The 16,869-nt window shown below is 40.9% G+C and overlaps 1 protein-coding gene across 1 annotated transcript; it reads left to right on the forward strand.

The window, feature by feature from the left end:
* Positions 1-2,101: 2,101 nt before the first annotated feature.
* On the forward strand, positions 2,102-2,818 carry LOC139446460 (uncharacterized). The gene has a single exon (XM_071227774.1). The coding sequence runs from the start codon at positions 2,102-2,104 to the stop codon at positions 2,816-2,818; it is 717 nt and encodes a 238-aa protein (XP_071083875.1).
* Positions 2,819-16,869: the final 14,051 nt, after the last annotated feature.

The raw sequence follows: 16,869 nt of genomic DNA on the forward strand, positions 1-16,869 counted from the left end.
CCGCTTCAACATGTAGTTGGGCACATTGCAATTGTTTTTTCATTTCGGCGGAGTTATTGAATTTTATTACCTCGTCATTTCAATTTGTCTAGACAACTTCTAAACTCCTACATCGATTTCTTTCATATATGCACATAGGTGTAGCTACAGACACTGTACGACATGCCTTTATTTCCATTATCATTGTGGTACCATGTCAATGGATCAGAGGCCTCTGATTGGTCGAAATTTAGAAATTGTCCGATTTCGTTCAAATTTTGTATTTTGACATGTTATGGGACTCCGAACTCAACCACATAGGTTTTGTTTTTACCATGTCAAAGGAAAGGAGGTCTCTGATTGCTCCTTTAAATACTCTACCCTATTTCGTATAATCTGAAAAAACAGAGGTTCCGATTATGTTGTCCTCATGTCAACATTATCTTACGTCTGCGGGAGGCATGGATTCAACGTTGGATAGCTCTAGTTATCTAATTTTTTATCCATACATGCAAGATGTCCGAAAGGCTAATGTGAGATATTGCCATCCGTCTTTGTACGACATGGTACTAGTGAAACCGAAAGGGTGGGTTTTTTTAACAAAAAAGATTGCAATGGAATTCCGGTCGTTTGTAATATCATACGGTTCTGGTGTATGCTCAACTGTCATATGCGTAATACTGCTTCAGTGTTCATTATTTTATGCCCAAAACTCTGTTAATGGACCATATTCTAACAACCCACAATCATCTACAACTTAGTCTGATCTGCTTTGTCTGAGTCCTCCTTTCCGTTGCTAGGATAGGAATGGACATGAGGCTACCTTGTAGAGTATACAAAGTCACCTCTGTACAACAGCATGTTTGATAGAAATCAGTGAAAAGGGTCAGGGGTCATAACAGCAAACAGGTGGTCGTTGTAGAGAGGGAATCTAAAAATGATTAGTCATTTGCACATCTAGACAAAGTAACGATCAATTAAATCTGCGAAGTTTCCTGAATGTTTGATAAGTATTATTTCATAGTGATAAATCTAATGTTAAAAAAATGTATTATCTGTCAATTCAACCCTTAATGTAAAACATTTTACATTAAGAGTTGCAGTAAATGTTAACCCACAACCCTCAATGTAAAATATTTTTACATGAAGAGTAATTTTTACATTAAGGGTTGTAACAAGGCCTCTCAGTGCAAGATGGTGCTGCAGTCTGGTTGTATCTCATATATGACAAAGTATTCAGCAGAACACACACATAACCTGTGAGCAAAATTAATATGGTTTGATATTTGAAATATCACCATTATGCCATTACAGTCACTCTTCTCCTTCCTGATGAAGTAAAGGGCTTACACTCACCATCTTTCAGTGACCGGTAATCATTGCTCTTTATATCTTCATCTTTCCTTCATACTCACTGTACATGTCATGTTTCGTGTAGGTGTCTCGTGAATACTCACCATTTACACATTCTGCGATCTTACGTCAGAATTGTACTCCCGATGTCACAGTCTACACAACACATTTGCAGTCAATGTGCTTGTAAACAGTCCGAAAAAACAGACTCCAAACATGTGTAACTTAGAAAGTTGATCCTAATTTGTAGATAGGCCAGAACCATGTCTCATTATTTTCTCAATTTAACATGTGGTGATCCCTGTGATATTCAATAAAGGTGTGTAGGTACAATTGTGCAGTGCATGGGCACTGGGTCACACACTCAATCAAATTCATCCCACACATTCCTAAGTGGAAAAACTCCTTTAACAAAGGTTCACAAACAGAGGTGAAGTTGTGTGAAAACATCATCTGTAAAAATCTTGTTCCCCACACCCCTTTACAGTTCACAGCAAGGATTACTGCCCTCGTTCCCATTTCACTCTACTCAGTGAGGATTACTGTCCCCCTTCCCCCTTCACTGTACACAGTGAGGATTACTGCCCTCGTTCCCCCTTCACTGTACTCAGTGAGGATTACTGCCCCCCTTCCCCCTTCACTGTACACAGTGAGGATTACTGCCCCCCTTCCCCCTTCACTGTACACAGTGAGGATTACTGCCCCCCTTCCCCCTTCACTGTACTCAGTGAGGATTACTGCCCCCCTTCCCCTTTCACTGTACACAGTGATGATTACTGCCCTCGTTCCCCCTTCACTGTACACAGTGAGGATTGCTGTCCCCCTTCCCCCTTCCCCCTTCACTGTACACAGTGAGGATTACTGTCCCCCTTCCCCCTTCACTGTACACAGTGAGGATTACTGCCCCCCTTCCCCCTTCACTGTACACAGTGAGGATTACTGCCCCCCTTCCCCCTTCACTGTACACAGTGAGGATTACTGCCCCCCTTCCCCCTTCACTGTACTCAGTGAGGATTACTGTCCCCCTTCCCCCTTCACTGTACTCAGTGAGGATTACTGTCCCCCTTCCCCTTTCACTGTACACAGTGAGGATTACTGCCCCCCTTCCCCCTTCACTGTACACAGTGAGGATTACTGTCCCCCTTCCCCCTTCACTGTACACAGTGAGGATTACTGCCCCCCTTCCCCCTTCACTGTACACAGTGAGGATTACTGCCCCCCTTCCCCCTTCACTGTACACAGTGAGGATTACTGCCCCCCTTCCCCCTTCACTGTACACAGTGAGGATTACTGCCCCCCTTCCCCCTTCACTGTACTCAGTGAGGATTACTGTCCCCCTTCCCCCTTCACTGTACACAGTGAGGATTACTGCCCCCCTTCCCCTTTCACTGTACACAGTGAGGATTACTGCCCTCGTTCCCCCTTCACTGTACTCAGTGAGGATTACTGTCCCCCTTCCCCCTTCCCCTTTCACTGTACACAGTGAGGATTACTGTCCCCCTTCCCCTTCACTGTTTACAGTGAGGATTACTGGCCCCCTTCCCCCTTTACTGTACACAGTGAGGATTACTGGCCCCCTTCCCCCTTCACTGTACACAGTGAGGATTACTGCCCCCCTTCCCCCTTCACTGTACACAGTGAGGATTACTGCCCCCCTTCCCCCTTTACTGTACACAGTGAGGATTACTGCCCCCCTTCCCCCTTTACTGTACACAGTGAGGATTACTGGCCCCCTTCCCCTTCACTGTTTACAGTGAGGATTACTGGCCCCCTTCCCCCTTCACTGTTTACAGTGAGGATTACTGCCCCCCTTCCCCCTTTACTGTACACAGTGAGGATTTTTTTCTAATTTGGCCTCCTTATGCACACTTACGTACTGACTTAAAAATCTATCTGCAAACAATGCACCAAAGTCTTGATGTTATTGATTTAATCAATGACGAATTTTCCATGAAGTCGTATAAGGAGTATTTTAATACGATATTTAACACCCACCGTGTTAATTCAGTGTAGTACCAGTAAATTTACTGATAAAACAGAATGCCTCATTGTCATTCATGTATGTAGTATATGTTCACCTTTTGCAAATACTAAATGTGCAAAAATGAAGTCTTGGTTTGATATTGTTATGATGAACTAGAATATCATACCAAATAGTAATTTCTGAAAATATTGCGCACTTAAGATGAAAATATGTGAGTATTGTAATGTCTATTGCTGGCATTTTTCTTACTGCGATCAAAGTCTATTCTGATTGCAATTTGGAATATAATCCTAAAACCTAGTTATTTGCTACATTTGCAAGATGATCTTATGACACCACTGATATATACACACCTTGCTTCTTGAAGAGAGACCCCCTGCTTTCCATGATGGGTACAATTCGTGACCATAGATTCTGTCCATAATCATACAACAAATATCTACGTTTACTCCATGTGTTTCAGGCCCAGCCTCAACAGCTGATCACATGCATGATATGTACCGTACCATCCACACAGTCTCAGTCACACTGGATACACGTAGTGCTGTGTCCACACAGTCTCAGTCACACTGGATACACGTAGTGCTGTGTCCACGCAGTCTCGGTCACACTGGATACACGTAGTGCTGAGTCCACACAGTCTCAGTCACACTGGATACACGTAGTGCTGAGTCCACACAGTCTCAGTCACACTGGATACACGTAGTGCTGAGTCCACACAGTGTCAGTCACACTGGATACACGTAGTGCTGTGTCCACACAGTCTCGGTCACACTGGATACACGTAGTGCTGAGTCCACACAGTCTCAGTCACACTGGATACACGTAGTGCTGTGTCCACACAGTCTCGGTCACACTGGATACACGTAGTGCTGAGTCCACACAGTCTCGGTCACACTGGATACACGTAGTGCTGAGTCCACACAGTCTCGGTCACACTGGATACACGTAGTGCTGAGTCCACACAGTCTCGGTCACACTGGATACACGTAGTGCTGTGTCCACACAGTCTCAGTCACACTGGATACACGTAGTGCTGTGTCCACACAGTGTCAGTCACACTGGATACACGTAGTGCTGTGTCCACACAGTCTCAGTCACACTGGATACACGTAGTGCTGAGTCCACACAGTCTCAGTCACACTGGATACACGTAGTGCTGTGTCCACACAGTCTCAGTCACACTGGATACACGTAGTGCTGAGTCCACACAGTCTCAGTCACACTGGATACACGTAGTGCTGAGTCCACACAGTCTCGGTCACACTGGATACACGTAGTGCTGAGTCCACACAGTCTCAGTCACACTGGATACACGTAGTGCTGTGTCCACACAGTCTCAGTCACACTGGATACACGTAGTGCTGTGTCCACACAGTGTCAGTCACACTGGATACACGTAGTGCTGTGTCCACACAGTCTCAGTCACACTGGATACACGTAGTGCTGAGTCCACACAGTCTCAGTCACACTGGATACACGTAGTGCTGTGTCCACACAGTCTCAGTCACACTGGATACACGTAGTGCTGTGTCCACACAGTCTCAGTCACACTGGATACACGTAGTGCTGAGTCCACACAGTCTCAGTCACACTGGATACACGTAGTGCTGAGTCCACACAGTCTCAGTCACACTGGATACACATAGTGCTGAGTCCACACAGTGTCAGTCACACTGGATACACGTAGTGCTGAGTCAATAAAGGGTAGTCAACCAGTTTATGTTGATAGCAACTCAAATACAGGTGTTCTCTATTTGTACTTCATTACAATGTTCTCGTGTAAGGATGGATACAGCACACAGTATAAACATGGCACGTGAGTCTATCTAACAACTTCAACAAACTGCCATATAATCCCATTGCTTACAACAGAATAAACCATGTGGGGTTGGAAAGAGCCGTCACCAGACACACCTTCATTTGTCAATACAGGCCCATTCATTTACAATAGAAGTCGTCTGCTAAATAAAATATTTCAGTTTGATCTAGAAATGATTTCTTTAATTTTTGTTTACATGACTCCCATTGCCATGAATTAACACAAGCACATGACAAGCAAGCCACTTGCAGCCACTTGTGATGACTCTGAACATCTACAATGTCATTGGGATTGATATCAACTAACGTTTTGACAAATTGACCACACTATATGGAATATCCAATCTCAAATAGCCATAGCATCCCGTCTCCTTATCCCTATATGCTGGTGTGATTGGGTTTGTACAAGAATTGATCTGTATGATCAATCAGTCTTGAATGTCTGTGCATCTATTGCGTATCTGCAGCGGTACAGGGAGGTTAACAGCAGGGTGTCGGGGTGTATCAGTTACATGCCAGACGGTAGCGCTGATGGTTAGTGATAAACTGTTGAGGAGGGCCATCCCTCTATTATATGGTCTATGGTATATTGATTGTACAAGGGCTACCCTCAGTCAGATGACTGATGATTGTACTACGGTCAGACGATTGATGATTGTACAAGATCAAACGAGTCAGATGATTGATGATTGTATAAGAACTGACCACAGTCAAATGACTGATGATTGTAGATGTTTTGCCAGATAATTGATGATTGTATTTAATTGTATAGGAATTGACCTGTGTCTTATTATCAGTGTCCATAGTATCAGTACCGTCCATATATGTACAATCATCAATCACCTGACTGTGCATTACTGAACATTAGTTCTTGTACAATCGCCAATCACCTGACTGTGCATTACTGAACATTAGTTCTTCTACAATCATCAATCACCTGACTGTGCATTACTGAACATTAGTTCTTGTACAATCACCAATCAACTGACTGTGCATTACTGAACGTTAGTTCTTGTACAATCATCAATCATCTGACCGTGCATTACTGGACGTTAGTTCTGGTACAAGCATCCATCAACTGACAGTGCGTTACTGGACGTTAGTGCTTGTACAATCATCAATCATTTGACTGTACATTACTGGACGTTAGTTCTGGTACAAGCATCCATCATCTAACTGTTCATTACTGAACGTTAGTTCTTGTATGTGGGCCACATGTCTAGTTGTTAGGTTCCATATATAAAATAGATTCCATTTATACAATAGCTTCCATATATACAATAGGTTCCATATATATTAAGGTTCCATATATACTATAGGTTCCATATATACAATAGGTTCCATATATTATATACAATAGGTTCCATATATACCATAGGTTCCATATATACAATAGGTTCCATATATATAATAGGTTCCATATATATAATAGGTTCCATATATGCAATAGGTTCCACATATATAATAGGTTCCATACATAGTATAGGTTCCGTAAATACTATAGGTTCCATATATAAAATAGGGTCCATATATATAACAGGTTCCATTTATATAAAGGATTCCATACATACTGTAAGTTCCACATATACTATAGGTTCCATATAAACTATTGTTTCCATATATATAATTGGTTCCATATATATATAATAAGTTCCATGTATACAATAGGTTCCATACTTTACTATAGGTTCCGTATATACTATAGGTTCCATATATATAATAGGTTCCATATATACAATAGGTTCCATACATACTATAGGTAGATATTCCAAAACAGAAGATATTCATAGTGACTTAAGTAAGCCACAGCATTAGGGAATTAAGAATTATCTCCCCTTAAATCCAATCTGTAATCATTCCCTTGGCCACTCAGATATAATGTGTTTGTATATTAGATGTGAATACCGGTTCCTTCAAGCGACATACTCTACCTGAAAATATTTCCCATGAATCAAGACACTGCAAAGTGTAATAGCCCATAACTAGGACACTAAATCAATACAATGTATTGCAGGTTAATTGGTTCATCTTTAGAAATACATTGTTTTGGTGTATAGGTACATCTTTTCCTAATTGAACAAATCAATGAACATTCTGGTAACATTCCATGTGGTGAAAAGTAATTTTGGTCACTGGGCCATAAACACAAATCAAACAAACAATAACTACATTTGTTACTGCATTGTGCATATTACCATATTTACTTGTGTATAATACACACACAGAAGAGAGAACAGTCAAAGTATCAATGTAATGTAACTGAACATTGTTAAATGAAGGATGACATGTCACAAATATTTCCTGTTTCAAATTTAAAGGTAGTTTTAGTTTTAGTTTTTAGTTTTGGGATGGGAAGCTAAAATATGACAGGTGGATCTGTCAAACAGGAAATTCTACAGGTCTGGCCCTATACAGTGGTTTACATGACAGTATTACACATCTAAACATGTATACTCTGTTTGCCCTTTGGGTGAGAAGACAAATGGACCATGTACTTCTCACTAATGTTGTATGCAATTGTTGATTTTAAGACACTATTGTAAGGAGATTGTCATTCATAAGTATGTTACTTGAACTGTTGTAATTCCCTGAACGTGGTATATTTAGAACATTTCATATTGATTTCTTTAAAATAATGCAGAAATGAAGCTGACAGAAGTACATGCAAACATAGCACTGGAGCTCACTTGGTGTATCTAAAGCAAGGCACTTAACACGAATGCATACAATCACCCAAAACACAAGTGTCAAAATGTGTGGTGTCACCTAGGCAAGTAACTAAGGTCAAATGTGCCTCTGTTCACCCAGCAGAGAATGGGGGGACCTGGTATGTGAAGTGAATGTAAAAACCATCTAGTGTCTGGTGGCAGCATGGGCTGTATACTTCCCAGGGAGTTCAGAATGGTAACTGGAATGCCAAGATACTGAGTTTCCTGTACACTCTTCAGTAAGACAGCCTCATGGTCAAGTCCTGCTATCTGTACTACCAACATTATTTTGAACAACTGTAACATTAAAACAACTAAACAATATCTATCCTACTGTACACATAGGGAGGTAAGGCAGAGAATTTATGGGTGTCAATCTTTATTAGGAGGAACACAACATTTTTGAGAATATGCTTACTTCTTCATCAGGTGAATGAAAGCTATGAAGCAGAGAGCATATATATGTACCTGTAAGAACAAGAAAAGTAATGATGTGACGGATGGGTGGTGGCACATCCATAAATTCTCTTCCTTACATGCATCGCTTCTAATTGCCATTCAAAGTATTGGGAGGTGTATCTGTAATCGGTATGAAAAAATATTATGCCTTTGTCAAATTTAGCAAAGAAAAGATTCTAATGAAACACTTGATGGTGCAACACATAGCAGTAAGCCATTGAACTACAATCAACTGCGAACAAACACAGATTGAGGTAGAAATTACAGAACTTTTTTATTTGCACATATCTAGCAAAATATCAACTTTGAAGCATGTATTTTCCTATCGGTGTAAATAGCAAATGCATTCAGGGACATCATTTTAATAAATCCAGTTTGAACCAGTGATGATTAGAAAACGATGAAAAAGTACCTTTTCTTTTTTCTGGAGATGTCTCCTGCTAAATAATCTCCATCCTGCCATTATGAAGACATGAAGTATGGACAGTGTGGAGACCTGTGGCCATGCAGTGAGTCGTCTGATGCAGTCTACCTGACTGCTGACAGCAACACATGTATTGATCCATGAAAACCGCTTTAAAACAATTACTATGTTTGAAGAATAACAGAGAAATATACAGCTGTTGTTGAGTTACCATAGAAACATGTTCAACACATCTTTGAGAAAGTCATATAAAATTCAGAAAGCTCTGCATCTGGCAAAAGATAAACCAGTATAGATAACAGCATTGTCCCAGCAACTCACATTAAATTCATCAGGACAGCAACCTTGAAGGACTATCAATATATTATTATTGACATATGAACAAAAAATTTATCTCTTATTATCCACACACCTTAATATTTAAGGGGAGTGCAAGAGTCAGTGTTGGGAGTTTACAATATCCTGGATCTGTGGGTGAGGGTAAGATGTCTGTATATACACCTAGATCTGTGGGGGAGGGTAAGATGTCTGTACATACATCTGGATCTGTAGGGGAGGATAAGATGATCTGTGGGTGAGGGTAAGATGTCTGTACATACACCTGGATCTGTGGGGGAGGGTAAGATGTCTGTACATACACCTAGATCTGTGGGGGAGGGTAAGATGTCTGTACATACATCTGGATCTGTAGGGGAGGATAAGATGATCTGTGGGTGAGGGTAAGATGTCTGTACATACACCTAGATCTGTGGGGGAGGGTAAGATGTCTGTACATACATCTGGATCTGTAGGGGAGGATAAGATGATCTGTGGGTGAGGGTAAGATGTCTGTACATACATCTGGATCTGTGGGGGAGGGTGAGATGATCTGTGGGGGAGGGTAAGATATCTGTGCATAAACCTGGATCTGTGGGGGAGGGTAAGATGTCTGTACATACACCTGGATCTGTGGGGGAGGGTAAGATGTCTGTACATACACCTGGATCTGTGGGGGAGGGTAAGATGTCTGTACATACATCTGGATCTAAGGGGGAGGGTAAGATGTCTGTATATACACCTGGATCTGTGGGGGGAGGGTATGATGTCTGTACATACACCTGGATCTGTGGGGGAGGGTAAGATGTCTGTACATACACCTTGATCAGTTGGGGACCGTAAGATGTCTGTACATACACCTGGATCTGTTGATGAGGGTAAGAAGTCTGTACATACACCTGGACCTGTTGGTGAGGGTAAGATGTCTGTAGATACATACGGATCAGTGGGTGAGGGTAAGATGTCTGTACATACACCTGGATCAGTTGGGGAGGGTAAGATGTCTGTACATACACCTGGATCTGTGGAGGGTAAGATGTCTGTACATACACCTGGATCAGTTGGGGAGGGTAAGATGTCTGTACATACACCTGGATCTAAGGGTGAGGGTAAGATGTCTGTACATACACCTGGATCTGTGGGTGAGAGTAAGATGTCTGTACATACACCTGGATCAGTTGGTGAGGGTAAGATGTCTGTACATACACCTGGATCTGTGGGTGAGGGTAAGATGTCTGTACTTACTCCTGGATCTGTGGGTGAGGGTAAGATGTCTGTACATACACCTGGATCTGTGGGGGAGTGTAAGATGTCTGTACATACAACTTGATCCTCTGGATCCTTGTATATTCTAAAGAGTGTGTGCCTCTGGATCCTTATAGATTCTGAAGAGTGTGTGCCTCTGGATCCTTGTATATTCCAAACAGTGTGTACCTCTGGATTCTTGTAGATTCTAAAGTGTGTGTGCCTCTGGATCCTTGTATATTCTAAAGAGTTTGTACCTCTGGATCCTTGTGGATTCTAAAGAGTGTGTACCTCTGGATCCTTATAGATTCTGAAAAGTGTCTACCTCTGGATCCTTGTATATTCCAAACAGTGTGTGCCTCTGAATTCTTGTATATTCCAAATAGTGTGTGCCTCTGGATTCTTGTAGATTCTAAAGAGTGTGTACCTCTGGATCCTTGTATATTCTAAAGAGTGTGTACCTCTGGATCCTTATAGATTCTGAAGAGTGTGTGCCTCTGGATCCTTGTAGATTTTAAAGAGTGTGTACCTCTGGATCTTGATAGATTCTGAAGTGTGTCTACCTCTGGATCCTTGTATATTCCAAACAGTGTGTGCCTCTGGATTCTTGTAGATTCTAAAGTATGTGTGCCTCTGGATCCTTGTATATTCCAAATAGTGTGTGCCTCTGGATTCTTGTAGATTCTAAAGAGTGTGTACCTCTGGATCCTTGTATATTCTAAAGAGTGTGTACCTCTGGATCCTTATAGATTCTGAAGAGTGTGTGCCTCTGGATCCTTGTAGATTTTAAAGAGTGTGTACCTCTGGATCTTGATAGATTCTGAAGAGTGTCTACCTCTGATCCTTGTATATTCCAAACAGTGTGTGCCTCTGAATTCTTGTAGATTTTAAAGAGTGTGTGCCTCTGGACTCCTTATAGATTCTTAAGAGTGTGTACCTCTTGATCCTTATAGATTCTAAAGAGTGTGTACCTCTAGATCCTTGTAGATTCTAAAGAGTGTGTACCTCTGGATCTTTATAGATTCTAAAGAGTGTGTACCTCTGGATTCTTGTAGATTCTAAAGAGTGTGTACCTCTGGATTCTTGTAGATTCTAAAGAGTGTGTACCTCTTGATCCTTATATATTCCAAACAGTGTGTGCCTCTGGATCCTTGTATATTTGAAACAGTGTGCAACTCGGGATCCTTGTAGATTGTAAAGAGTGTGCAACTCTGGATCCTTGTAGATTGTAAAGAGTGTGCACCTCTGGATCCCTAGATATTCTGAAGAGTGTGCACCTCTGGATCCTTCTTTATTCTAAAGAGTGTGCACCTCTGGATCCTTGTACATCTCAAACAGTGTGCCTCTGGATCCTTATAGATTCTAAAGAGTGTGTGCCTCTGGATCCTTGTATATTCTAAAGAGTGTGTACCTCTGGATCCTTATAGATTCTGAGGAGTGTCTAACTCTGATCCTTGTATATTCTAAAGAGTGTGTACCTCTGGATCCTTATAGATTCTAAAGAGTGTGTACCTCTGGATCCTTGTATATTCTAAAGAGTGTCTACCTCTGGATCCTTGAATATTCTAAAGAGTGTGTACCTCTGGATCCTTATAGATTCTGAAGAGTGTCTACCTCTGGATCTTTGTATATTCCAAACAGTGTGTGCCTCTGAATTCTTGTAGATTCTAAAGAGTGTGTGCCTCTAGATCCTTGTATATTCTAAAGAGTGTGTACCTCTGGATCCTTGTAGATTCTAAAGAGTGTGTAACTCTGGATCCTTGTATATTCTAAAGAGTGTGTACCTCTGGATCCTTGTATATTCTAAAGAGTGTGTACCTCTGGATCCTTGTATATTCTAAAGAGTGTGTACCTCTGGATCCTTGTATATTCTAAAGAGTGTGTACCTCTGGATCCTTATAGATTCTGAAGAGTGTCTACCTCTGGATCTTTGTATATTCCAAACAGTGTGTGCCTCTGAATTCTTGTATATTCCAAACAGTGTGTGCCTCTGGATCCTTGTATATTCTAAAGAGTGTGTACCTCTGGATCCTTGTATATTCTAAAGAGTGTGTACCTCTGGATCCTTGTATATTCTAAAGAGTGTGTACCTCTGAATCTTGATAGATTCTGAAGAGTGTCTACCTCTGGATCCTTGTATATTCCGAACAGTGTGTACCTCTGGATTCTTGTAGATTCTAAAGTAAGTGTGCCTCTGGATCCTTGTATATTCCAAACAGTGTGTACCTCTGGATTCTTGTAGATTCTAAAGAGTGTGTACCTCTTGATCCTTATAGATTCTGAAGAGTGTCTACCTCTGATCCTTGTATATTCCAAACAGTGTGTGCCTCTGGATTCTTGTAGATTCTAAAGAGTGTGTACCTCTGGATCCTTGTATATTCTAAAGAGTGTGTACCTCTGGATCCTTATAGATTCTGAAGAGTGTGTGCCTCTGGATCCTTGTAGATTTTAAAGAGTGTGTACCTCTGGATCTTGATAGATTCTGAAGTGTGTCTACCTCTGGATCCTTGTATATTCCAAACAGTGTGTGCCTCTGGATTCTTGTAGATTCTAAAGTATGTGTGCCTCTGGATCCTTGTATATTCCAAATAGTGTGTGCCTCTGGATTCTTGTAGATTCTAAAGAGTGTGTACCTCTGGATCCTTGTATATTCTAAAGAGTGTGTACCTCTGGATCCTTATAGATTCTGAAGAGTGTGTGCCTCTGGATCCTTGTAGATTTTAAAGAGTGTGTACCTCTGGATCTTGATAGATTCTGAAGAGTGTCTACCTCTGATCCTTGTATATTCCAAACAGTGTGTGCCTCTGAATTCTTGTAGATTTTAAAGAGTGTGTGCCTCTGGACTCCTTATAGATTCTTAAGAGTGTGTACCTCTTGATCCTTATAGATTCTAAAGAGTGTGTACCTCTGGATCCTTGTATATTCTAAAGAGTGTGTACCTCTGGATCCTTATAGATTCTGAAGAGTGTCTACCTCTGGATCTTTGTATATTCCAAACAGTGTGTGCCTCTGAATTCTTGTATATTCCAAACAGTGTGTGCCTCTGGATCCTTGTATATTCTAAAGAGTGTGTACCTCTGGATCCTTGTATATTCTAAAGAGTGTGTACCTCTGGATCCTTGTATATTCTAAAGAGTGTGTACCTCTGAATCTTGATAGATTCTGAAGAGTGTCTACCTCTGGATCCTTGTATATTCCGAACAGTGTGTACCTCTGGATTCTTGTAGATTCTAAAGTAAGTGTGCCTCTGGATCCTTGTATATTCCAAACAGTGTGTACCTCTGGAGTCTTGTAGATTCTAAAGAGTGTGTACCTCTTGATCCTTATAGATTCTGAAGAGTGTCTACCTCTGATCCTTGTATATTCCAAACAGTGTGTGCCTCTGGATTCTTGTAGATTCTAAAGAGTGTGTACCTCTGGATCCTTGTATATTCTAAAGAGTGTGTACCTCTGGATCCTTATAGATTCTGAAGAGTGTGTGCCTCTGGATCCTTGTAGATTTTAAAGAGTGTGTACCTCTGGATCTTGATAGATTCTGAAGTGTGTCTACCTCTGGATCCTTGTATATTCCAAACAGTGTGTGCCTCTGGATTCTTGTAGATTCTAAAGTATGTGTGCCTCTGGATCCTTGTATATTCCAAATAGTGTGTGCCTCTGGATTCTTGTAGATTCTAAAGAGTGTGTACCTCTGGATCCTTGTATATTCTAAAGAGTGTGTACCTCTGGATCCTTATAGATTCTGAAGAGTGTGTGCCTCTGGATCCTTGTAGATTTTAAAGAGTGTGTACCTCTGGATCTTGATAGATTCTGAAGAGTGTCTACCTCTGATCCTTGTATATTCCAAACAGTGTGTGCCTCTGAATTCTTGTAGATTTTAAAGAGTGTGTGCCTCTGGACTCCTTATAGATTCTTAAGAGTGTGTACCTCTAGATCCTTGTAGATTCTAAAGAGTGTGTACCTCTAGATCCTTGTAGATTCTAAAGAGTGTGTACCTCTGGATCTTTATAGATTCTAAAGAGTGTGTACCTCTGGATTCTTGTAGATTCTAAAGAGTGTGTACCTCTGGATTCTTGTAGATTCTAAAGAGTGTGTACCTCTTGATCCTTATATATTCCAAACAGTGTGTGCCTCTGGATCCTTGTATATTTGAAACAGTGTGCAACTCGGGATCCTTGTAGATTGTAAAGAGTGTGCAACTCTGGATCCTTGTAGATTGTAAAGAGTGTGCACCTCTGGATCCCTAGATATTCTGAAGAGTGTGCACCTCTGGATCCTTCTTTATTCTAAAGAGTGTGCACCTCTGGATCCTTGTACATCTCAAACAGTGTGCCTCTGGATCCTTATAGATTCTAAAGAGTGTGTGCCTCTGGATCCTTGTATATTCTAAAGAGTGTGTACCTCTGGATCCTTATAGATTCTGAGGAGTGTCTAACTCTGATCCTTGTATATTCTAAAGAGTGTGTACCTCTGGATCCTTATAGATTCTAAAGAGTGTGTACCTCTGGATCCTTGTATATTCTAAAGAGTGTCTACCTCTGGATCCTTGAATATTCTAAAGAGTGTGTACCTCTGGATCCTTATAGATTCTGAAGAGTGTCTACCTCTGGATCTTTGTATATTCCAAACAGTGTGTGCCTCTGAATTCTTGTAGATTCTAAAGAGTGTGTGCCTCTAGATCCTTGTATATTCTAAAGAGTGTGTACCTCTGGATCCTTGTAGATTCTAAAGAGTGTGTAACTCTGGATCCTTGTATATTCTAAAGAGTGTGTACCTCTGGATCCTTGTATATTCTAAAGAGTGTGTACCTCTGGATCCTTGTATATTCTAAAGAGTGTGTACCTCTGGATCCTTGTATATTCTAAAGAGTGTGTACCTCTGGATCCTTATAGATTCTGAAGAGTGTCTACCTCTGGATCTTTGTATATTCCAAACAGTGTGTGCCTCTGAATTCTTGTATATTCCAAACAGTGTGTGCCTCTGGATCCTTGTATATTCTAAAGAGTGTGTACCTCTGGATCCTTGTATATTCTAAAGAGTGTGTACCTCTGGATCCTTGTATATTCTAAAGAGTGTGTACCTCTGAATCTTGATAGATTCTGAAGAGTGTCTACCTCTGGATCCTTGTATATTCCGAACAGTGTGTACCTCTGGATTCTTGTAGATTCTAAAGTAAGTGTGCCTCTGGATCCTTGTATATTCCAAACAGTGTGTACCTCTGGATTCTTGTAGATTCTAAAGAGTGTGTACCTCTTGATCCTTATAGATTCTGAAGAGTGTCTACCTCTGATCCTTGTATATTCCAAACAGTGTGTGCCTCTGGATTCTTGTAGATTCTAAAGAGTGTGTGCCTCTGAATTCTTGTAGATTCTAAAGAGTGTGTGCCTCTGAATTCTTGGAGATTCTAAAGAGTGTGTGCCTCTGGATCCTTATAGATTCTGAAGAGTGTGTGCCTCTGAATTCTTGTAGATTCTAAAGAGTGTGTGCCTCTGGATCCTTATAGATTCTAAAGAGTGTGTGCCTCTGGATCCTTGTATATTCCAAACAGTGTGTGCCTCTGGATTCTTGTAGATTCTAAAGTGTGTGTGCCTCTGGATCCTTGTATATTCTAAAGAGTGTGTAACTCTGGATCCTTGTAGATTCTAAAGAGTGTGTACCTCTGGATCCTTATAGATTCTGAAGAGTGTCTACCTCTGGATCCTTGTATATTCCAAACAGTGTGTGCCTCTGAATTCTTGTATATTCCTAAAAGTGTGTGCCTCTGTATTCTTGTAAATTCTAAAGAGTGTGTACCTCTGGATCCTTGTATATTCTAAAGAGTGTGTACCTCTGGATCCTTATAGATTCTGAAGAGTGTGTGCCTCTGGATCCTTGTAGATTTTAAAGAGTGTGTACCTCTGGATCTTGATAGATTCTGAAGTGTGTCTACCTCTGGATCCTTGTATATTCCAAACAGTGTGTGCCTCTGGATTCTTGTGGATTCTAAAGTATGTGTGCCTCTGGATCCTTCTACATTCTAAAGAGTGTATACCTCTGGATCCTTGTATATTCTAAAGAGTGTGTACCTCTGGATCTTTATAGATTCTGAAGAGTGTTTGCCTCTGGATTCTTGTAGATTCTAAAGAGTGTGTACCTCTGGATCCTTGTATATTCTAAAGAGTGTGTACCTCTGGATTCTTGTAGATTCTAAAGAGTGTGTGCCTTTCGACCCTTGTTTTCTAATGAGTGTGCACCCCTGTGAATCCTTGTATATTCTAAAGAGTGTGTGCCTCTGATCCTTGTATTCAAACATTGATGTGATAATCAGACATCCTGGGATGAACTTCAAGGATGAAATGCTCTGCACATGCAAGCATTATTACTCAATCTGATTGTTCACTTTACTTGTAATCACCTTATCCATGCCTTGGTAGCAATGAGATCTGTTGCAGGGTAGTAAGTTGCCAAAGTAAATAGATTTTGCAAGCACCCATTTGTAACTGATTGACTCAAGAAAAGAAGATGGAGAGGCTTACAAAGGCATGTTATGATCATGTTGAATGCATACTGACATAAAGTCACTACCATATTTTGTTTGTTCCACT

The sequence above is a fragment of the Haliotis cracherodii genome, unplaced genomic scaffold (genome assembly GCF_022045235.1).
Source record: "Haliotis cracherodii isolate W230 unplaced genomic scaffold, xgHalCrac1.p SCAF_6, whole genome shotgun sequence".
In the NCBI taxonomy this organism is placed as follows: domain Eukaryota; kingdom Metazoa; phylum Mollusca; class Gastropoda; order Lepetellida; family Haliotidae; genus Haliotis; species Haliotis cracherodii.